The sequence below is a fragment of the Stomoxys calcitrans genome, chromosome 2 (assembly GCF_963082655.1).
Source record: "Stomoxys calcitrans chromosome 2, idStoCalc2.1, whole genome shotgun sequence".
Lineage (NCBI taxonomy): Eukaryota > Metazoa > Arthropoda > Insecta > Diptera > Muscidae > Stomoxys > Stomoxys calcitrans.
In genome coordinates, this window is record NC_081553.1 from 155,225,161 (window position 1) to 155,249,785 (window position 24,625).

General features: G+C 36.3%; 1 protein-coding gene across 4 annotated transcripts in view; it reads left to right on the forward strand.

Moving 5' to 3' along the window:
• The window catches only part of LOC106088357 (uncharacterized), a 71,035-nt gene extending 47,238 nt beyond the window's left edge, over window positions 1-23,797 (forward strand). For all 4 annotated transcript variants that reach the window (XM_059363506.1, XM_059363509.1, XM_059363508.1 and 1 more), the window contains one exon: window positions 18,884-23,797. In XM_059363506.1, the coding sequence (XP_059219489.1) occupies window positions 18,884-21,180 (2,297 nt within the window). In that variant the 3' untranslated portion in view covers window positions 21,181-23,797. The remainder of the gene's footprint in view (window positions 1-18,883) is intronic.
• Window positions 23,798-24,625: the final 828 nt, after the last annotated feature.

The following is a 24,625-nucleotide window of genomic DNA, read 5'->3' on the forward strand; positions in this document are numbered from 1 at the left end:
ATATTTCATAAAAACGGAAGACAAACATTTTCAAAAATCATGGGATACTTATTTTCAATAACCTTTCGTTGAAGCAGAGAGCAGCATGAAAATTGTGGTTTCAAGATACCACTGATGCATTCCTAATCCAATGGTCCAAATGTGCCTTGCAAAATTGAAGTGAACTTTCCAAACCCTTTTGCTTTGGTAAAATATCTCAAAAGCTAGAAGGTTCGAAATTTTAAAGGCTTCGTAGGTCCCTTCCGACGTCGTTGTTGTATCACCATAACTATATCCCATCGTAATGAACTTTTAAAAGTCCTTTTGTTTCAGATCCATCAGAATAATGGATACATATTTGCACACGCCACATATACCTAAGCCAGTAATAGGGTTGTTGTCCGCTCCTAATCCGAAAAAGTGTCCCCAAAGCGACCTATGCCAGGAATTCCGTGCTTGTTACAAAATGCTTAATAGATCTCCTTTCTATGCCCTTATGCCGGTTTAAGTCTGTTATCCTATTCCTATTTGAATTAAGAAATTTGGCCCAAATTGTCGCAGTTTTGAGTAGGATGAAATAAAATCAGAAATGTAAAACCAGTAAGGAAAGGCAAAAGTCGGGCGGTGCCGACTATATAATACCCTACACCACCTAGTGCGTGTAGTACTTTTTATATGTAGAACTTATCTTGAAATCTAATCAGATATTAATTTGGATACCAATTGAAATAGCAATTAAGAACTTTGTAAGATTTTCTTACCATAGGATAAAAGATTTGGATTTCCACCTCTGCCAATTTTAATGGCACATACTGGGGCGTTAAATAGAGATTGACGTCCCAGTATGTGTCATTAAGATGTGACCAAAATTGTGGTTTTTACTGCCATAAAAGTCCATATCGGATAAAATATACACATTGGAGCTATATCTAAATTAGGACTGATTTTAATGACATTTTGCGCACGTATTAGAACGTCAATTTAAACGGCTCATGTAAAATCGGCCTATATCTAAATCTAAACCGATTTTTATGAAATTTTGCACATATATGAAGACGTCAAATAAAGCACCTCATGCAAAATTTTGTAAAGATCGGACCAAAAGTGTGGCTTCTACACCCTTGAAAAGCCAAATCGGATGAAAGATATATATGTGAGCTATATCTAAATCTGATCCGATTTTTATGAAATTTTGCACACATATGTAGACCTGAAATAAAACACTCCATGCCAAATTTTGTAATGATCGGGCTAAAACTGTGGCTTCTACAGCCATAAAAGTCCATGTCGGATGAAAGATATATATGTGAGCTATATCTAAATCTGAACCGATTTTTCTAAAATTTTGCACACATATGAAGACCTCATATAAAATACCCAATGCCGAATTTTGTGAAGTTCGGACCAAAATTGTGGCTTCTACAGCCTTAAAAGGCCATATCGGAAGAAAGATATATATGAGAGCTATATCTAAATCTGAACCGATTTTTATAAGATTTTGCACATATATGTACACTTTAAATAAAATACCCAATGCTAAATTTCGTGAAGATCGGACGAAAATTGTGGCTTCTATAGCCTTAAAAAGCCATATCGGATGAAATATATATATGGGAGCTATATCTAAATCTTAACCGATTTTTTTCAAAATTGTCCTTGGGTCAAAAATTTTACATATGCTAAAAATGTACCACAGTGGTGGTGCAGGGTATAAAACCAACGTACATTTAGAAAATAGAATGCAGTTGATCGGAACGGAAAAGGAAGGAAGAATATTGAAAGTTAAATATAAGAATACCATTTAACGTTTTTCGAGAGTGTTAACAAATTTTTGGAAAGTCGTGCAATAGTAAGTTTTTTATTCCACTATAATGCATTCCGGTATTATAGTGGCGAGTTGGCAAATGTTTACATAATTAAAATATGTTATCCAGTAAATTTAAAAAGTAAATTTTAAAAGGAGGCCACCGCAGAGGTTATGTCCGCCTATGACGCTGAACGCCTGGGTTCGAATCCTGGCGAGACCATCAGACAAAAATTTCAGCGGTGGTTTTCCCCTCTTAATGCTGGCATTAAGATTTGTCGCACTGCTGCACGCCGTTCGGACGCGGCTATAAAAAGGAGGCCCCTTATCATTGCGCTTAAATGTGAATCTGACTGCACTCATTGATATGTGAGAAGTTTGCCCCTGTTCTTTTTTAATTTAGTTCTAAAAGTTTAGATGGTTTGAAGACTCTTTAATGCTGTTGGCAGATGATTATGCTCTGTGCAGCCACAATGTTCTATTCGCTGCTTTTTCGTTTCTAACCGACATCTCTTTATCACCAAATTGGAACCGGCAAGCAATTGTATTTTATATATTGTAATACTAGCTGACCCGGGCCCGCTCCGCTGCGCCTTCTTTTACTTTATATGGAACAAAAGGTTCCTTGGAATATTATTTTCGACAATTAAAGATCTTTTAGTGAAATTCCATGCTACGAAAATAGTATATCGCTTGACTAACAGTTTAACAATACAAGTGCCTTTATCTGAATCCCATATGATCTTTATCGGTTTACGAATTTAAGTTTGGATTTTAGGTGTACTCCACTCTTAAAATACTTAATTTCAGCCCGATATTCTCATGATGTCTGATTTAGTGGTGATTTAGGAGGACAGGCGGTACCCCAGATACTTGGCCCTGAAAATATCAGCATTGTGCTTTTCTCTCAAATGCCATTTATTTAAACCCCATAATGCCATTGGCTTTTATTTGAGCCACACATTGGCATGGTTGAAAATTTTTTTTCTTTTGGGGGTGTTTTGGGAAAGCGTGATGCGCTAAATACATGGTCCTACATTTGGATATATACATATATTCGTATTCTGCTTCCAAATACCTTTATTTGAGCCCCATATTGCGATAGTCACTAAAAAATTGCTGTTTGTCGGGTATTTTGGGTATCAATTCTTGCGAAAATGGGTACCAATTTTTGCTCTACCCCCCAATACCTTTCATTTAAGCTCCACATTGACATGGTGGGTAAATATGCCCTTTTTATGGGTGTTTTGGCGATTGTGGTGGTCTCCCAAACACTAAGCCCGGAAAATATATCAGCAACATGCTCTATTCTCATGTCTCATTTATTCGAACCCCATATTGCCATTGCCCTCAAAATTGGATATCAAATTCGTTTTCTAATCTCATTAAAACTCCTTATTGCAAAAGTCAGCAAATATGTCCGATTTGGGGTATTGGCCCTAAAAACTATAAATATTTAGTTCCACTCTCTTTAAGACCCAAATTGTCTTGGTGAGCAAAAACGTCCAATGGGGGTTTTTTATGGTGGTGGGACATCCCCTGGGCAGTTGGCCCCTACTGTTGATATCAGATACGTGGTCTACTCCCAAATACCTTTAATTTGAGCCCCATATTTCCATAGTCGGCAAACATGACCTGCTTGGGGGGTGTTTTGGTGGATGGGCGGCCACTCAGTGAGTTGGCCTTGAAAATATATATCGGATTCGTGTTCCACTTTAAAAACCCTTTTATTTGAGCCTCATATTGCAATAGTCAACAAATACTTCCTATTTGGGCGGTGTTGTAGGGTGAGGTGGCCCCGTAGACACTTTTCCCGAATATTGATATCAAATTCGTGCTTTACTCCCAAAGACCTTTCATTTGAGCCCCATATTGCTATGGTCGTAAATTTGTACACTTTGGGGGATGTTTTTGGGGAAAGGCGGCGCCCCCCAAACACATGGTCTCATATTTAGATATCAGATTCGTATTCTACATTCAAATACATTTCATTTAAGCCCCATATCCCCATGGTCAGTAAATAAGTCCTGTATGGGGGTGTTTTGGGAAAGGGGTGGACCCCCAGAAACGTGGTCCGACATTCGGATATCAGATTCGTATTCTACTCGCAAATACCTTTCATTTGAGTCCCATATTGCCATGGTCGGTAAATATGTCCGATTTAGGGGTGTTTTGGGGTTGGGGTGCTCCCCCTAGCACTTGGTCCGACAATTGGATACCAGATACGTTTTCTTATCCTAAGTACCTTTCATTTGAATCCTATATTGTCGTGATTAGTCTTAATATGTGTTTGGTAGGTTTTAGGGTGGGGCAGCCCCCTAGGTACCCCATCCGAAATTTGGATACCAAAATTTTTTATTTTAGGATACTATTGTATATGAGAGCACACAAAATTTCGCTTAAATCGCACCTCCAATATCCGAGATCTGGCGTTTCTGAAAATTAGGGTAAGGGGGAGGTTCAGATATCAAAAAATGTAGTACCCTATTTTCACCACGGGGTCATTATGCACCATCTGTGAAAATTTTAAGAAAATCGGTTTAGCCGTTTCTGTGTCTATGAGGAACACACAAACATACAAACAAATAAACAAACAAACAAACCTACAAACAAACACAAATTGATTTTTATATATAAGAAGAAGATAGTGCTGGTCTTATAAATGTGCATAAAGTATACAAAATTAACAATCATTTTATTATAAAATTGCAAATAATAAGGAATTAAGTAAGACAGTATTATCTGAAGAAAGCGTGTCTCAATAGAGATGCTTCTGAAGAATTCATTCTCATCAACACACCGTGTTTAATGTCAACCGACATGAAACCGTCATAGTTACATTTTGTTTTCGCGTATTTATCATTTCATGATTTTAATTTTCATTTCTTATTCATTTTTATTTTCATTCAATCTTTGCATTTGTTAGTTTTTCATTTCCAATTTGTGTGAACGAAACATTTACTTGTTTTGTTTCTTTATTTGACCTGCGATCCACTCTTTATTTTCATATGGAATGACCCATATCTATTTTACCGACATTTCGTCCCCTAACCGCCAAAAAGATGTAAGTGCCATATTCAAAACTTTACAGGTGAAGGTTTTTATTTAAAAAATCGTTGCATATCTTAGATTGAAATATGATTTTTACATATATATCACTTCTTTGGCTGAAAAAAATTTTGTGCATATAAATAAGGATAACGGTAGTTTTGGCACTTACATATTTTTCACTGTCACATAAAGGAACTCGTTTTAAGTAATTTGGAGGTAACTGCAATTAATACCATTGTTTAAAAATGAGCTGGAAATCTCAATTTAAGTCCGATTTGAATGCATGATCCACATTCGCCCATATTTAAATATAGCTGTCGTGTAGACCGATGTCATGTTAAAGGGTCTGAAGCTCCTAAAAGCCGCATTTACTATGCAATTCCTCTGAATTTTTAAATAGTGAATTGTATAAAGCCTCGTGACATCCGGACCGAATAGGGTCCAGTTCAGACCATATTTGGATATAGCTGCCATCCAGAGCGATCTCCCAATATATAGTCTTGGGCCCAAAATGGGCTCATTTGTTATCCGATTTCGCTGAAATTCAGAACAGAGAGGACCCTTGCCCTCAACATACATTTAAATATGGTCCGGATTGGATTTTTTATATAGCTGCCGTATAGACCGATCTGCGATGAAAAGTAGAAAAAATGGGCCCAAATTGTACTAAATACCCGATATCAACGAAATTTAAAACCGTGAGTTGTTTTTGACTTCTCAAAACCCTTGCCCGATACGTAGGTTAGGTAAGGTTGGGTGAGGTTTAAGTGGCAGTCTGCCATCAGACTCGCTTAGACGTTTTCGTCCATTGTGATACCAAAGGAACAGAGTAAGGAAGATGCCTTCTAGCTCTTAACGTTGAACCATCCAAATCGCTTTAAAAAGCCCAATAACTTGCTAATGTTCACATCCGCTGACGCAGGTCACAGGTCTGATAACAGCAATACATACCCAATGCATGACACGCAATCTAAACCCCCAACTTTTGCCAATGGCTCTCTTGCAGGTGTATAGGGCAAGAGTGGTCTTTCTTGCCCTTTCCAAAATGTTTGATTTGAAGTTGAGTTTCCTGTCTATCCAAACACCCATTTATTTTGCTCTGTCTGTAAATGGAACATTCTCTCCACCCAAGGAGACAGAGTCTTGCACGGATTTATACCTACGCCACTTTCGGTAGCCCACTTTGCTGTTGCACGTAGAGCTTCCTTATATCTCTTAGAGTGCTTGGAAACTTACCCTAACAGCAATTGTCACGTTATCAGCATACGCGACCACTTTTACGCCTATTTCTTTCAGAGAAAATAATATATAATTAATGGCTATATTCCAAAGTAGAAGAGACAGCACACCTCCTTGAGTGGTTCGTCTGCTGACCCATCTTGTTAGATCCTCAGATCCCAAGCCTTCCGTAATGCATCTTTTAGTAAGTCAGTTATTAATAAACTTTTTACGGTAGAGTTGATGCCTATATACTCCAAATCCTTCATGATTGACGTCGGTATTACAATATTGAAAGCACCTTCAATGTCAAGAAATGTTACCATTGTGTATTCCTTGACTGCGATAGAACCCTCTATGTAGCCGACTAGGTCGGGAAGGGTGCTGCTGCCGCGACAGGCGATCTCAAGGGATCTTTGCCCTAAGGTATGTTTCTATCAACCTCTCAAGAGTCTTCAGCATAAAGGAGGACAGACTAATAGGACGATAATCTTTCTCCTTCACGTGGTAGGGTTTTCCTGCTTTCGTGTCCCTCCATCCCACAGGTATATATGACATTCTGATACAAGCAGAGTATATCTCCCTAAGCCAAGACACCAGTCTATCAGACACAGCTTGTAATTCAACCGGTGATACATCATCAGTTGTGATTTTTGTGATTTTCTTAATTCAATCACATACACAAGTTCAAAACATACCCTCCACCATGGATCGCATTTGTCAAATTCTTTGAATGGCCTTTTCAAATATATTGTATATATCAAGTTATTAACCAATATGGACCGTACTTGTCATGTTTGTTAGAAGTCATAGAAAAACACTACCTCCAAAGTTTCAAGCAAATCGAGTAATAATTACGCCCACCAGAGGCTCAAAAACTCAAATTGGGAGATCGGTTAATATGGTACCTACAACAGATTATCAACCGATTTAGACTATACTTGGCATAGTTGTTGGAAGTCATACCAAAACGATATGTGCGAAATTTCAATCGCCTAATCGGGTAAGAATTGCGCTATCTAGAAGCTCAAAAGTCTAATCGGGTGATCGGTTTATATGGCAGCTATATAGGGTTATGGACCGATTTGAACCATACTTAGCACTATTATTGGAAGTCCAAACCAAAAGACCACGTGCAAAATTGCAGCCAAATCGGATATGAGTGACAAGCTCAAAAGTGTTACCGGGAGATCGGTTTATATGACACTTATATCAGATTATGAAATGGTTTGAACCATACATAGCACAATTGTTGGAAGACATACCGAAACACCACGTGAAAATTTTCAGCCAAATTGAATAAAAATTGTGCCCTTTAGAAGCTCAAGAAATCAAGACCCAAGTTCGGTTTATATGGCAGCTATATCAAAACAATCCCAACCGCCCTTCACTAATAAGAAGTATTTGTGCAAAATTTCAAGCGTCTAGCTTTACTCCTTCGAAAGTGAGCGTGCTTTCGACAGACAGATGGACGGACTTGGCTAGATCGACGATCAAGAAAACATATACTTTATGGGTCTTGATGCATATTTCATAGGTGTTACGCACGAAATGACGAAATTAGTATACTCCCATCCTGTAGTGAGGGTAGACAAATTGTTATGTGTCTAATAAAAAAAATGGAATCATCTATTTGCGTTAACTTTTTTGGCGGGTGTGGAGAAGCCCAACCTTCTTTAACTACCTCGATTCCCGGCACTGGATGACTATTTGCACCACACAGGTTGCAACTTTGAGCTCCAAACTGTGTTCATCGTTGTCACGAGAAACTTAGCTGCGAGCTACCGGGCGTCCACAGGTTGCGGATAATGGAGTGCTCCATACGGAGTAGCTGCAACTACTGTCGCGGACAGTCAGCGGTATCAAGTGAAGATTCTCAGCGAGAAGCCGGACGGCATCGGCTCTTGCGTAAATACTGAGTGCCAATGATACTCTATATGAAAAGACGAGTTATTGACGCCAATGGCCACCTTGTTCCCGCTGCGATCCCGGAAAGAGCTTGATCATCTATGGAGCTTGACGAGGATGCCACCTCCGCATACAGACATGTGGCTACAACAATAACAACTTCGAGGCGCAATGGAACAATTTTTACTTTTGGAGCTCCTAGAAGCTCTAATTTGTGTCCAAAATTGCTGAAATACGCTTAAGAGTTATACACAACTTTTTTTGCACCTTATTTTTTTCATAGACTCCGCGGTGGGCACCTAAGGTTCTTTAATGCTAAAATTTGTATAATTTCACTTGTTTTTTGCTTTGCATTTTAGCTAAAATATTCTCGCTCGAAAGCAAATTATCAAGTGACTGGTTCTACAATTTGCTTCGCATTGCTAACAACTGTCATAATATACATGATACCATTTTTGTATTGGAATGCTTACGTTTTTGAAAAGGACTGGTTATGCTCTCGTAAACATACCGTAAATGTAGGAAACGTGTCAGCTGTTTTGTTTTGCTTTATGAAAACGCATGCAAACGATTACCGAACGTCTGTCAACCGTAAACGGAATGTACAATTTAGTAATAACAAAATTTTACGTTCCGTTTTCGTGTCAGGTGATAAAGTTTGAAGAAATTTCAAAACCAAAAATGTATGTTAAGAAAACTTCTATTCTCTTATTCTATTTTTCTGTGGAATTTATTGTTAATAATAAATGTTGAATGGGAAGCCCACCATGAAAACGTTTCCAGTCTGACCAGTTCTGAAAAGTAAATGTGAAAAAAGTGATAACAAAAAATTACAAGAAGAGAGTAGGGGTAAACGCTAATACGGCGCTGTCGTATCCGCTAATCACTGGGGTCTATTCAGGAATTCCACACACTCCTCCATGCACTTCGACCTCACTGTACTAGAACTCACTGCCTTGAGGGGCGCCATATACATATACTGATTTCACCCGACACGTGATGATAATAAGCACCGCATCAGTTGAAACTCTGAACTCCAATTTGTTTGGTCTTCATCGCCATTACGAGAAAGTCAGCTAAGAGCTACCGGGCGAGTCCATACATTGCGATAAGTGAAAAGCTTTGTATACGGAGTAGCTGCAATTACAGTCGCAGACAATCAGCGGTATCGAAGGGAGAGTCTCCGTGAGAGGTCGGGCGGCAACAGCTCTTGCTTAAATACTGAGTGCCTGTGATACGCGATGCGACAAAGCGATTCATTGGCGTCTTTTAATAACAAATGGTCATAACGTTCTTGCAGCGGACGGTGACCGAAACGAGCTCGACGAAAATCGCTACCTCCACATACAAATGTAGCTACAACATCAGCAACAATAACCCATTTCGACTGTAAAAACTGTAAACTGTAAACTGTAAATCCCTTTCCAGAATTTTATTGCGTCTATTATTATGTCACATAGCTCTCCCCGAAGTGTTATGTGTGTTGAAGTATAGCCCCAATTCAGTCTCTGTCTCCTGAAACCCTCTTCAGTCTGTCCACCGCATCCAGAAGGGGAACCTGGCCTTATTCTGTCTCCCCGTGCGGCTCAGGGCGGTGACTGTCGACCCATTTCCTTGTTGTTAAATACCCTCTAAATATTGGAGAAAGCCGCCATCGCGTACTCCTTCAATTGGAGAGACGTCTCAACTTCTCGCATCACTGCGTGGAGGGCCGTCTTCTCCGACCTGCCCTTGAGTTATGCCTAAAGTTCTTCGACGTCAGACCCTCTCTCACCTTCAACTCTTTTTTTGTTAAAAAAGATTGTTTTGTTTGAAATGTCAAATGCAAAGTTTTGTAATAAGCATAATTGCCTCTTTACATTTACGACACATTTTTTCTACATTTACGAGAGGCTAACCAGGCCTTAAGGGTTGTCGTTCGATAAATTCTTCGTTTAAAATGAAATACACAACCGAAATCATTTTTTTTTTTTTGTTTACAGGCCGAACGAACGCCTGCGTTCGAAGTAGACAAACAGGCTATAATCTATATATTGGCTATCGCACAATATAATTTTCGCAAAATCTAACGGTTATTTATATTAGGAACCGACATGATTAGAGAGTACTACTAAATACCAAGCTAAATACTGATATTCAAGAGAAACTTGCAATCTAAGCTCCAGATGAATCTAAACTAATTAATTTTATTGTAAAATTAATGAATTTATAATAGTATTATCACAGTTTATATATATATATATATATATATATATATATATATATATATATATATAAATATATATATATATATATATATATATATATATATATATATATATATATATATATATATATATATATATATATACATATATATATATATATATATATATATATATGTATATATATATATACATATATATATATATATATATATATATATATATATATATATATATATACTAGCTGACCCGGGCCCGCTCCACCTCGTCTTCTTTTACTTTATATGGAACAAAATTTTCCTTGGAATATTTATTTTCATATATTATTTTCATATTTTCATAGCATATCGCTTGAGTAACAGTTTAACAATGGAATTGCCTTTATCTGAACCCCATATGATCTTCATTGGTCTACGAATTTCAGTTTGGGTGTAAGGTGTACTCGTGTACTCTCATTCTTAAAATACTTTATTCCAGCCCTATATTCTCATGATACCTGACTTAGGGGTGTTTTCGAGGTTGAGGTGGTCCCCCAGACACTTGGCCCTGAAAAAATATCAGCATCGTGCTCTTCTTTCATATGCCATTTATTTGAACCCCATACTGCCATTGGTTTAGGGGAGTTTACACGATGAGGCGTCCCGCAAGCACATGGCCCCAAAATAGGTTATCAAATTCGTTTTCTAATCTCAAATACCTTTCATTTGAGCCACATATTGGGCATGGTCGAAATATTTTTACACTAAATACATGGTCCTACATTTGGATATCAAATTTGTATCCTACTCCCAAATTCCTTTATTTGAGCCCCAAACTGCGATGATCAGTAAAAAATTGCTGTTTGTGGGGTATTTTGGGAAAGGGGTAGACCCCTAGAAATTTGATCCCAAAATTGGTATCAATTCTTGCTCTACTCCCAAATACCTTTCATATAAGCTCCACATTGACATAGGTAAATATGCCGAATTTAGGGGTGTTTCGGGGATTGGGGTGGTCCCCCAAACACTAAGTCCGGAAAATATATCAGCAACGTGCTCTATTCTCATGTATTTATATATCATTTATTTCAAACCTATATTGCCATTGGCCTCAAAATTTGATATCAAATTCGTTTTCTAATCTAATTTGAACTCCTTATTGCAAAAGTTAGCAAATATGTCCGGTTTGGGGTATTGGCCCTAAAAACTATAAATATTTAGTTCGACTCTCTTTTGCTCTTTTCCCAAATTGTCGTGGTGAGCAAATACGTCCTATTTGTGGGTTGTTATGGTGGTGGACGTCCCCCAGAGAGTTGGTCCCTAATGTTGATAACAAATACGTGGTCTACTCTCTAATACCTTGAAAATGTATATTGGATTCGGATTCTAATCTAAAAAACCTGTTATTTGAGCCTCATATTGCAATAGACAGCAAATACTTCCGTTTTGGGTTGCGTTGTAGGGGTGGGGTGGCCCCATAGACACTTTTCCCGACGAATATTGATATCAGATTCGTTCTTTACTCCCAAATACCTTTGATTAGAGCCCCATATTGCTATGGTCGTATATTTGTACCCTTTGGGGATGTTTTTGGGGAATAACGGCTCCCCAACTTTTGGTCCCCTGTTTGGATATCAGATTCGAATTCTCCACTTGAATACTTTTTATTTAAACCCCATATTCCCATGGTCAGTAAATAAGTCCTATTCGGAGGTTTTGGGGAAGGGGTGGACCTCCTGAAACGTGGTCCTACATTTGGATATTAGATTCGTATTCTACTCGCAAATACCTTTCATTTGAGTCCCATATTGCCGTGGTCGGTAAATATGCCCGATATAGGGGTGTTTTGGGGCTTGGGGTGGTCCCCCTAACAATTGGCCCGACAATTGAATATCAGATACGTTTTGTAACCTTAATTACCTTTGATTTGAGTCCCATATTGTCGTGATTGGTCTATGTTTGGTAGGTTCAAGGGTGGGGCGGCCCCTCTAGGTACCCCACCCAAAATCTGGAAAAAAAATTTATTTTTAGGTTAGTATATAAGAACACACAAAATTTCGCTTAAATCGCATCACCTATCTCCCCGAGATCTGGCGATTCTGAATATTAGGGAAAGGGTCCGCCTCCCTTCAAATATCAAAAAATTAAATACCCTATTTTCACTAAGGGATCATTACATATATATATATATATATATATATATATATATATATATATATATATATATATATATATATATATATATATATATATATATATATATATATATATATATATATATAAAGGAAAGGAAAGGCAAAAGTCGTAAATTTCATTTAAATTTTTTCTCCTAGAGACAATATTTTTCTAAAAATTGAGTTGTAATGTTTTTTTTTTTTCTAAAGACTATATTTCAGTGATAAATTTTCTAAAGACAAACTTTTGACCCGCCTACCTCGAAATTATTTTATTAAGCCAATATTTCAAGAAAATTTATTGCGTCTGATCTATTCATTTTACGACACTACATTTTTAATTTTTTTTCATTATGCTTTCCTGTCCCACATAGAAACAAAAACAAAATGAAAAATCGCAAATTAAAATACAAAATGAAAGTTTTTTTTACGTAAAGATAAAACTTGAAAGACATTTTTTCTAAATGCAAAATTTCAATGAAATATGTCTAAAAGCAAAATGTTGCTCAGATAAATTGGATAAATTTTTTCTATACACAATTTTCAAAGACAAAATCATAAAAAAATAACCTATTACGCTCGACCCTGGACTCCCTTGTCCAAATTGGATGAAATTTCATATGTTAATAATTTAGAGCATTTATATTGACGTAGTCATTTTTTTTTTAGAAAGTTGTTGTCGAGCTTGGTTAATGTGGTAATTGTATTATAGAAGCGTTTTCGCAATTAATTCCATTCAAATACGACATACCAACGCACGACCCTTGAAGCCATCACACCTAATATGGTTGAAAAGTCTTTTAACCAAAGACGAAACGCGTCCTTTTCCATTTGCATTTCCGATCATTGAGCTCGTCTCGAAAGTGAAACAAACAAGAATTGTAAAATTTAATGATTTCGCCCTAACAGGCAAAAAAAAATTGAAAAATGAAAATTAAAAAAAATTGTAAACATTTTTGAAAAAATAAAAAATCTTTTTTTTTCCTAAGCTACAATGCTTTTAATAAATTGTAACCATTTAGCGAAGAAAGGTGGAATAAATAACATTGAGATAAAATAGCACCTGCCGACTTATCACCATAATTTTTTTTACACTAAAATGGATTCTACAAATCTCACTGCTAAGAATTTGTGAGAAACATTTTTGTTGGATATATTTGAATGTAAAAAATTGCCGAATTTCGACAAGCCAATTTCCCCCAAAACATGACCTTATCCATCCAGTTCATCCAGTTTACGTCAATACCAATTTCATTAGGATACCTCTATCCTAGCTCAAGCTGGAATTATTCTAAGACAGCTCCATTCATGGGTATTTTTCTACGCTTTCGTATTTAGTGGATTGATAACATTTTCTTTAAAGAACGATTCACCCAGATTTACATTTAAAAAAAATTATTTCAAATGAAACCATTTTTTTTTTCTTTGGAATTTCACAATACAGTATGTAAGGCAATTGATACGGAGCTCAAAGTGAGTTAGGATCGAAATCTATGAGTCAACAATAGCAAGCAGCATTGATTCTAGTAGAAATTTATTAGTTCTGTAGGCTTTGACCGTAGAATTGGACACAGTGAAATATATTAAAAACAAATTAATTTACATTTTGAATTATTCATTTTCTTCAATGAAAAGATTAAAATGAAATGAACTTAGTATCCACCTTAAGTAAGGAAATGATTCAAAATAATATTTGTCGGCAGATTTTTATCCATGAGAACGAGTTTTATATTACAATTACGGGTGTCGCTATGTCGTTTGACATCAATTATTTATTTATTTATTTCATCGACTGAGTAAAAATTAGTTAGCAATGAAAGAAAAAATTTTACAACCGCTAGTTTTACCACCTTTTCTTATTTTATCTTCAATGAATTAGGAAAGCTTTAGGACTTATAAAAATATGATATATGAAAATTATAGCCATATACGGCAATAGTTGGATGCAATTTTTACCGAACATCTTTTCCTACAAAATCGAATTTTCGATCGATTTTTATAACGTTCGGAGGAGAACAAGGTGGATTAATTAAAGTGGTCTCACGCGAACAGCCGGCCAGTTTGACGGTATTAAAATGTCAGTTCTGTGTTTATATTCTCAGCAAACTACTCCATTTTTGTGGACGTTCTCTTTGTTTGAGTTTCTCTTTCTCTCATTTAACTGACATACGTACGCAAACGGGGGCAAGTTTCTTTGGTTGTATTGAGAACAATACCAATTTTGTAATGATATCTTGATGACGAGATGGCGGATTGCACTATATTTTTGCACCATATTTTGAAATATTTAACATTTATTCTTCCTTAATTTTTTAATTTATTTGCATAAGATTTTATGAAAATAGTGTGTTGGCTTTGTGTCTGACATTAACCACATGTCACCGCCGATGGGCCAATTCCTGCACACATTAGCAACGACAATTATCAAAAAAAATGTTGTGGTATCCTTACCAATTTCACAGTAACAGGAAAAATTTTGCAATTTTCGATTTTGAAAAAATGTGTGGTGGTGATGTCAAATAAAACACCTCGTACTACACATGTTAAGATCGGACTAATATAGTGGCTACTACAGCCTTAAAAGACCATATCGATTAAAGATATATATGGGGGCTACGTCTTCAATCTAGATCGATTTATGTGGAATTTTGCACTCGCATTGGGACTTTAAATAAAGCAACTCACGCTAAATTTTGTAGAAATCGGGCCAACATTGTCCCTACTACAGCCCAAATCGGATGAAAGATATATATGGGAGGTATATCTAAATCTTAACCGATTTTTATGAAATTTTTCACACATGTGAAGACGTCTAATTAAGCACCCATGCCAAATCTTGTAAAGATCGGACCAAAATTGTGGCTGCTACAGTCTTAAAACTCCATATGGGATAAAAGATATATATGGGTGCTATATTTAAATCTGAACCGATTTTTATGAAATTTTGTAGTCGTATTGAAACTTTAAAGAAAACACTTCGTACAAAATTTTGTTAAGATCAGACCAAAATTGTAGCTGCTATAGCCTTAAAACTCCATATCGGATAAAAAATATATATGGGAGCTACATCTGAACCGATTTTTATGAAACTGCATACATATGACGACGTCAAATAAAGTACCTCATGCCAAATTATGTAAAAATCGGACCATAATTGTGGCTTCTACAGCCTTAATAGGCCATATCGGATGGAAGATATATATGGGAGCTATATCTAAATCTGAACCGATTTTGTTCTAAATCAATAGCGTTGGGCCAAAAAAGAGACTTGTGCAAAATTTCATGACAATCAGTCAATAAATGCGAACTGTAACTTGGTCTCAAGAATACATGGACAGACAGACGGACATAGCTAAATCGAATCAGGCAGTGATTCTAAGCCGATGGGTATGCTTATCAATCAGTCCAGCTCTTCTCCTTCTAAGCGTTGCAAACAAATGCACAAAGTTATAATACCCTGTACAACAGTGGTGGTGTAGGGCATTAATATGTGACCGAATCTAGATTTGAAGAGGTCTTCCGCTTTGCTTTCAGTGGCTAGGACAGACATCTTATTGTCTTCGTCATGGCGGGTAAATTTCTGATCAGAAATAATGAGACTGAAGGTTGCCAGTAACGACGTTTTCAGATGCTGTGAGGACGTCGAGGAAGAAGAGACTATAGAACATCTGCTGTGCGTGTGTGTCCCGCACTGGCAGTTAGAAGGAGTTCCACTTAAGGTTCTCATTTCTTTTAGAACATGTAGGAACTAGAAGGCATCTTCCTCCACCTGTTCCTGTGGCATCACAATGGACGAAAACAATTACCAATGCCCCGGAACCATATAATAACACGTGTAGTATCAGTGTCTTGTATAGTGTAATTTTCGGCTGAACTAAACTTATTGCTTTATCCAAATATGCATCTGTTCACCAGAATTATTCTTCGAGATAGTCTCACACCATAACCGAACTAATGGTGCCATTAGTTCGGTTATGGTGTGAGACTATCTCAAAGTTGTATTTCCCAACTTTCTCCATATTCTTCATCGGCTCGGGTGTACAAGGCGTTTTGGGAGTAGATACCATCCATTCTGTCTTGTGGCCATTTACTGTCAGGCCGAATATCACTGATTCTCCTTCGATTCTTTCAAAGGCTGCAGTAACTAGTTCTGGTGATCGACCTACGATATCGATGTCGTAGGCATATGCGTGTACCATGTATTCTCTTGATAACAGCGTGCGATATTCACATCTGCGTCAGAGAACAGCATGAGACCCAAAATTTGGCACTCAATAGCCGCTTTGGCCAAGGCAATTGCCTGTATCGCATGCCACATAAAAACAACGTTAGCTAGAAACATTCGCACAAATACAAAATTTTTTGCAAATCGTTCAGAGGAGTGATTGTCAAGTTGGTCGACAGACATGGTGTGTCGTTTGCAAACGAACACCACTCATATGAGTGCCGTATGAAGCCAAAGCAAGCAGAGTAATTTGCTTTTTTGTTTTTGGATCAGAATTGCTTTTATCAGTGACGTACGTGCTGCCTGTCTCCGTCTGTTCAAAAGTGACAGATTTTATTCCTTTTTTCTTTACCTAAGCCATTACAAAGCACGCAAATAAGTTTCAACTGTCATAACTTTGAACGATACACTCAACCAAATTTGTTATTCAAAACAGCAAAATTGTTGGCTCAAACAGTAGTTGTTGTGGCTGCTATAGCCATAATATTCAATATCGGATGAAAGTTATATATGGGAGCTATATCTAAATCTGGACAGATTTTGACGAAATTTTGCACACATATGAGGACGTCAAATAGAGCACCTCATGCCAAATTTTGTAAAGATCGTACCAAAATTGTGGCTTCTACAGCTATAAAAGGCCATATAATATATATAAAGTATATAAATATATTCTTGATCGTCACGACATTTTAAGCCGTCCATCCGTCGTCTGTCTGTCAAAAGCACGCTAACTTTCGAAGTAGTAAAGTTAGCCGCTTGAAATTTTGCAAAAATATTTCTTATTAGTGTAAGTTGGTTGGGATTGTAAATGGGCTATGTCGGTCCACGTTTTGATACAAATGCCATATAAACCGATCTGGGATCTTGACTTCTTGAGCCGCTAGAGGGCACAATTCTTATTCGATTTGGCTGAAATTTTGCGTGACGTGTTTTATTATGACTTCCAAAAGCTGTGTTAAGTATAGTTTAAATCGGTCCATAACCGATCTGGGGTCTTGACTTCTTGGGCCTCTACAGGGAGTAATTTCTATCCGATTTGGCTGAAATATTGCATGACGTGTTTTGTTATGACTTCCAACAACTGTATTAAGAATGGTTCAAAGCAGTCTATAACCTGATATAGCTGCCATATAAACCGATCTGGGGTCTTGACTTCTTGAGCCACTAGAGGGCGCAATTATTATCCGATTTAGCTGAAATTTTGCATGACATGTGTTATTTTAGCTTTCAGCAACTGTGCTAAGAATAGTTCAAATCGCTTCATAACCTTGACTTCTTGAGAATCTAAAGGGCGCCAGTATTATCCGATTTGGCTGAAATTTTGTGCAACGGCTTCTCTCATGACCTTTAACATACGTGTCGAATATGGTCTAATACAACTCCCTACATGGTCTAATACAGCTCCCTTATAAACCGATCTCCCTATTTTACTTCTTCAGCCCCCAAAGGTGGCAATGACTTCTACTATGGTCTCCAATATTCAGTTCAATTATGGTCCGAAATGAACCATGACTTAATATTGTTCCAATAACATAGCAATTATTTTCTTTTATCCTTTATTTGCTTAAAAAGAGATACCGTGGCAATAGCTCAGCGAATTTAAAGGATTATTTTATGTTTTGGTCGTTGAGAGTCGTAAGCGTCCGTCAACAACGATTGCTAGTATAAGGTGTGAGCTTGCCTTTTGCTGCATGTCTAACATGTGCACTTATTTTTACGGTGGCTTGCTGCTGTTCTCTGATCTGCACCTCGTATAGTTTTCTCCAGCAGGACATTAAAGAGATCACAGTATAAGCTGCCTCCTTGTTTGAAACCTCGTTTGGTATAATAGTTCGGAGAGATGTCATCCTGCAGAGTCTTGTTAATTTTGCAGGGATACCAAACTCAGACATTGCTTGAAATACCTTTGAACGTATAGGGCTGTCGATAAGAGTTGAGCTGTGCTTCTCGGATCTTTTCCAGGATTTGGCGCAGTGTCAACATCTGGTCTTAGTGAATTTACCAGGTCAAAAACCGCATTGATAGGGCACAATTATCTTGAGGACTTTAGGTTTTAATCTTTTACATAGTACGCTCGAGTGTATCTTGTATGCGTCTTTCTTGTATATGTCTTACTTTCACAGTTTTATTAAAGTGGTAGTGGTACCCTTGGTATTATTTGATACATTTTTTGCGGAAAATGTGCACTCAGTGCCTTTATTAAGATTTTAAAGCGTGTCTGGAAGAAGTGTCGAAGTGGACTGGCGGAATTCTGCTTGCATTATATTACATATCTTATGTTTCCTTACAAATACATGAACATTATATTAAGTGTTTAATATATATTTTCGTTGTTTCAGGCATTGCTGCATCATGCGAAACACTTTTAATGGCTGAAATGTCGTTGTCTATTTTTAATCCGATAATAACAAGTAATAGGATGGTACAAAACAACACATTACTAGGAAATTATGAAGACAATTGTTGCGACATTAACAATAGTTGTAATAATAATAATAAGGCAAAAACTACATCAGCATCTTATAAGGAAAGGCCACATAAAGCTGATATTAAAGCATCGAGTTCAAATGTGAAACCAGAGGCTAAAAATATTCAGGACAATGACATAGTTTACAAATTGTTTATACCCCGTAACGTTGAAGTAGCAACAGCTTTCATTGATTTCGCTGAGAAGTGTCTACGCTGTCCCTTGATTGGATTTTATACTCAAGCGAACGCATTACCCTATCTTGATGACAATAATGAAGAACTTGGATCTTCACACAGCATATACGTCCAAGCAAATCGGACAGAAACAATTTCATTTATGTTCAATGTTCAGCCCTTAACCTGGCATTACATCCTGTTGAAGTATCATTCAAAAAATGAGTGCCTGTCAGAAGAAAGTGTTCTGAGCGACGTGAAATCGGAAAATTCTACAAAGAATGAAAAGTACAATTTAAAATTTGCTTTAAGGATTGAATATACAGATGCAAATGAGAAACATAAAGATAACTCGACCGATAAAGCAAACCTACAAAAACCAATAGTTTTTCGAAATATCACATTTTATCCATTGCATAGACAATCGCATCGTGAATTTTTCACATTCAATTACAGTTTGGTGACCAATGAAAATTATACAATGCCTTCAACTCTAAATGTAACAGCTGGAGCTCCAGTGGGATTAGAGTTTTACATTGGAGACGTTTACGATATAGGTGGCACGTTAACGTTTTCCGCTTTTATGGAAAATGATAACAAGGAATCAGAAAAGGACATATCGCCATCATCATCGAATTCATTTGAAAACCCAGGAACCGGAGATCATGTTTCGGATGATGACGAGTTCCGTCCGAATTCGGAAGCAAGAAAACACAAAATTATTATTGTCTGCATGCATCACGGTCAACCAAGCGAACCTTTATGGCCCGATAAATGCCGTCATGGACATCGCCAATGGGCCGCTACATCTATAATAAACAGCAAAAATGTAAGTGAGAACAGTGCTTTATTGCATGTTCCCTATCCCGAATCCGGCAATTGGTTTGTAACAATGCGACTTTTTTGCAATGCGTCTTCACCAGTAGATCGGTTTTCGGTTCAAAGAGTAAAAGAGTTTGTGAACACCTACCGTAATAACCTTGATTCTATGCACCAAAATTGTGATTGCTCACCTAATATGACTTATTACAAAAAATGTTTAAATGACCCCATATGTTTTGAGACAATGAACGAGAAAAATATTTTAAAATTCAAGGAGTGCCTCTTAGACGTTAAATGTACGTCATTGCATTTGGAAATGACAGAGAAATTTAAAAACAGTAGGAATGTAGAATCCAAACAATTCGCACCAGAAAATTGCAGTACTTCTGTCTCATTTTCAATATCATCTAAGCCGTGTATCAATGGAACATGCGGTCACTCCGGACATTGTTATCACTACATGTCGGGAGGATTTGTTTTTTCATCCTGTGTATGCACAAAAGGTTACCGCGGATGGGACTGTAACGATGACTCCCAAGTTCTTTCGGAAATATCTACGTTGGTAGCTTCTCTGCTACTAATTCTGAGCAATTTATTTTTCATTCCTAGCGTATATATAGCAGCGCGAAGAAAATTTGGCATAGAGTCTCTCATATATTTCTTTGCAATGTTTTTCTCAATATTTTACCATGCCTGCGATTCCGGCGAAGAAGAGTACAGCTTTTGTTTATTAAGTCTAGAAGTACTACAATTCTGCGACTTTTATTGCGGCCTTCTCGCCATATGGGTAACACTCCTTGCAATGGCACAGCTTGGTGAGGAGTATACAGCACTGCTTCATATGTTGGGTGCAATACTTCTGGCGCTTGGAACTGAAGTGAATAAGCAAAGTCTGTGGGTATTTTTAACGCCAGTTTTGACCGGGGTAATTTTAATAGGAACTAGTTGGGGAGTACGTTGTTATAAAACGAGGCAATGCTTTCCTGCTCGTAAATATTTATTGTTCCACATGCCCATTGGGTGCGTCTTAGTTATTTGTGGACTTGTATGCTACGCCTTTGTTGCAACTAGACAAAATTACTACATCGTACACTCGATATGGCACGTGGTAATGGCATTGAGCATTGTATGCCTTTTGCCATCTAGTAAATTGATAATTGCGGAATGCTAAACAAACCAGAGGTAAAACAAAGTTGTGAAAAAAATGTGTCCTAAGTACCCGTTAGAAACGAGAAAATTTTTTTTAAATATAAACAAACATTCTAGCTTTAATACGAGGTCTGACCAAAAAAACATCTTTTGTTTTAAAATTTCGTGAGTTACGTATGTTCGATTTTTTTCATTTTTATACCCACCCCATAGGATAGGAGGTATATTCATTTAGTCATTCCGTTTGCAACACATCGAAATATCAATTTCCGGATCGTCGTAAAGTTCTAAGACGATTTAACGATGGCCCTGTCACTCTATAGCCTTCAAAAATTTAGATATGGAGCTGAAATTTGGCACAGATACGTCTTTTTGATGTACGCTGGTTAAGTCCTTTGACGGGCCAAATCGAACCATATTTAGATATAGCTGCTACATAAAGGGTCTAATGCCCATAAATGCATTATTTTTTATCCGATTTCGCGGAAATTTGAAACAGTGAGTTGAGCCTCCCGCCATCCGCCCTTAATATGTTTCAGATCGAACTGTATTTAGATATAGCTGACATTTGAACCGATCTGCCGTCTAAGGGTCTGGAACCATTGAAAGCTGCATTTATTACCCAATTTCTCTGAAATGGGAATCATTGAGTTGTTTTAAGCCACCCGCTATCTAAACCAAATATGATAAAGATCGGACTGTATATAGATATAGCTGTCATATAGACCGATATGCGGATTAGGGTCTGAAACTCATAAAAGCTTTATTTATTACCCTATTTCGTTGAAATTGGAAATAGTGAGTTGTTTTAACCCCCCGACATCCGACCCAAATATGAGAGAGATAAGTTTATATAGATATAGCTGTTATATAGACCGATCTTCCAATTTATGAAAATATGATTGAGACCAGCCCCTATTAAGATATAACTTCGGATGTAGTAGTGGAGTTATAATAAAATAAGATGATTATTATATCCTTGTTTAATTTGGTCCAGATTTGATTATATGTGAAATATAGAACGATCTCTCGATTTAAAGTCTTGGCCCCCTAAAAAGGTCATTTATTATCCGATTTCGTTTCGACATCCGTTTCTTATATGGTTCAGATCGGTTTATATATGGATACAGCTGCCAAAAAGACCAAAATGTTGTCCTAGAAAATTTAACAGCGACTTATATTTATTAGACCACGCAATGTTCGTGCCGATTTTGGTGCAAAAGTTATCTAATTTTCACCGGATTTTGGATTGGATTACTAAGAAGGGCACAAGATAGTTATTGAACTGATGAATAAAAAAATACTTTTTGAAAAAATTTAAAATAACGGTTATGTTTTGGCCAGACCTCGTATACTTTGTTGGGTTTGAGTTCATTACTTCGATGGGTTACAAACGGAAGGACGATGTAAGTTTTTCACTTTGAAGGGGACAACATACTTATTGGTGAATAAATAAAAACTTGTTGAAAAATTTTTAAATAAAGGTTATTTTTTGATCAGACCTCGTATATGCACTGTCACTCACTTGAATAGAACATACCTAATTAATACACTAATTTTAATTATTTTCTCAAAGTTGTAGTAGAAAGTGCACTCAAAAAATTAACCATATGGTACAGTTTAAATTAACTAATTTTTAATAAAATTGAACTTTAAACAGCGCTAAATACATTTTTAATCGAGTTTAGCTTCTGTTGTTGTTAAAAATAGCGAAATCATATGAACCTTTGGTGAATTTAACGAGTTTTTTCTTCAATCTGTACAACTGTTAACAATAGTGTATGACATTTTTAACTCATTTGAAATTAATTGCTGGGATAACATTCTTTTTAATCTGTATATAAGTGATTTACCTCGTGTTATTAAAAATTCTTCAATCTTAATGTATACTGATGGCGTTAAAATTTTCCAATCGCTCTGTGTTCCTTTTGAGCTGGATTTGTTACAACTCGATCTTGATAACTTTTGTTTGTGGTGTAATGTAAATTTAATGGAACTAAATAACTCGAAATGTAAACTAATGTCTTTCTATAGAACGCGACACTTGTCAAAAAGTTATCATCTAAACGCTCGTGAAATTGACATAGAAGAAACTTTTCTAGATCTTGGCATCCTCTTAGATCGAAAATTGAATTTTAGACAACATATTTCTATGATGGTGAATTGATCTTTTAGTTCTCTTGGATTTATGAAAGGATGGAGTAAAGAATTTGATGATCCTTCAGTTACTAAGAACTTATATATTTCTCTTGTCCGAAGTACACTTGAATATGGATCCGGTTTACACTATTCACGGAAATAAAATTGAGTCAGTACAGAAATAATTTCTACTATTTTACCTTCGTAATCGTGGTTGGAATTACCAAACACTTCCTTTCTATACGTTTAGATTAAATTTAATAAAGCTCCCTACTCTCAGTAGCTGCAGGTAAATGTTGAACATCACTTTCATCTCAAATGTTTTACACGGGAATTTGAAGTAGAATTTTTGTTGATCCGGCTTAATATTAACGTTCTTTCAAGACTAACGAGAAATTTTCAACTGCTTAATATTCAATATCGTCAAAGCGATTTTGCAAATAATGATCATTTTCGTCGTATTTGTTTAGATTTTAATAAATATTATCCTCTTTTTGATCTTACTGAAGACAGATACTCATTAAAAAGAAAAATTATTCTATACTTAAATCCTAGTTAAATATCAATGTTGTTTGTATATATGTACATTTATATTAGTCTGTAAGGATATTTGTATCTATAGACTTAAGAATAAAAAAAAAACATTTTTGAAATTTTTACTATAAGTAAATTAAAATGTGGAAATATTTTGCAAAATCTTGTTTTCTATTTATGACAATTTGAACGAAATCACAAGAAATAATTCGTTATTTCGAGCATATGACAAACAGTCACGTAAACAAATTTTAACTTATTTGAAAGTAATTGTTGGAATGAAATTTTTAAAATTTTAACTCTAAATCAAAAACATAACATTTTTTATTTTCAGCTTTCACTTTATTTGTATATTGTAGTTTGCTATTCAATTCCTATTGGATTTAGACAAATGTTGTAATTTGTAGTCGTAAAGGATTATAAGCGCCACCGCCATATTAATAAGTCCCATAGATTCCCTACTTATCGCAGTATCAATTTGATTTAGATTTTCCAGGTCCACACTATTTTCAAGATTCAAAATTTTAGTATTACTATTCATTTTTAGTTTAATAAATACTTACCGACAAAATAGACGTATTTACGGCTTTTATTACTCGCAGAAATTCCATTCGGCTAGCATCAGTATTCTATCAGTGCATTAAAAATTATTTCTCACTTCCATTAAAAAGTATTTTAAAAATACAGTTAAATAAAAAACAAAGGGAATTCCTGTAAATACGTCGAATTGTAAATTTCAACGCTTACCGGACCATGTCAATGAGCTGAGAATAGTGATAATCACTATACCCAGT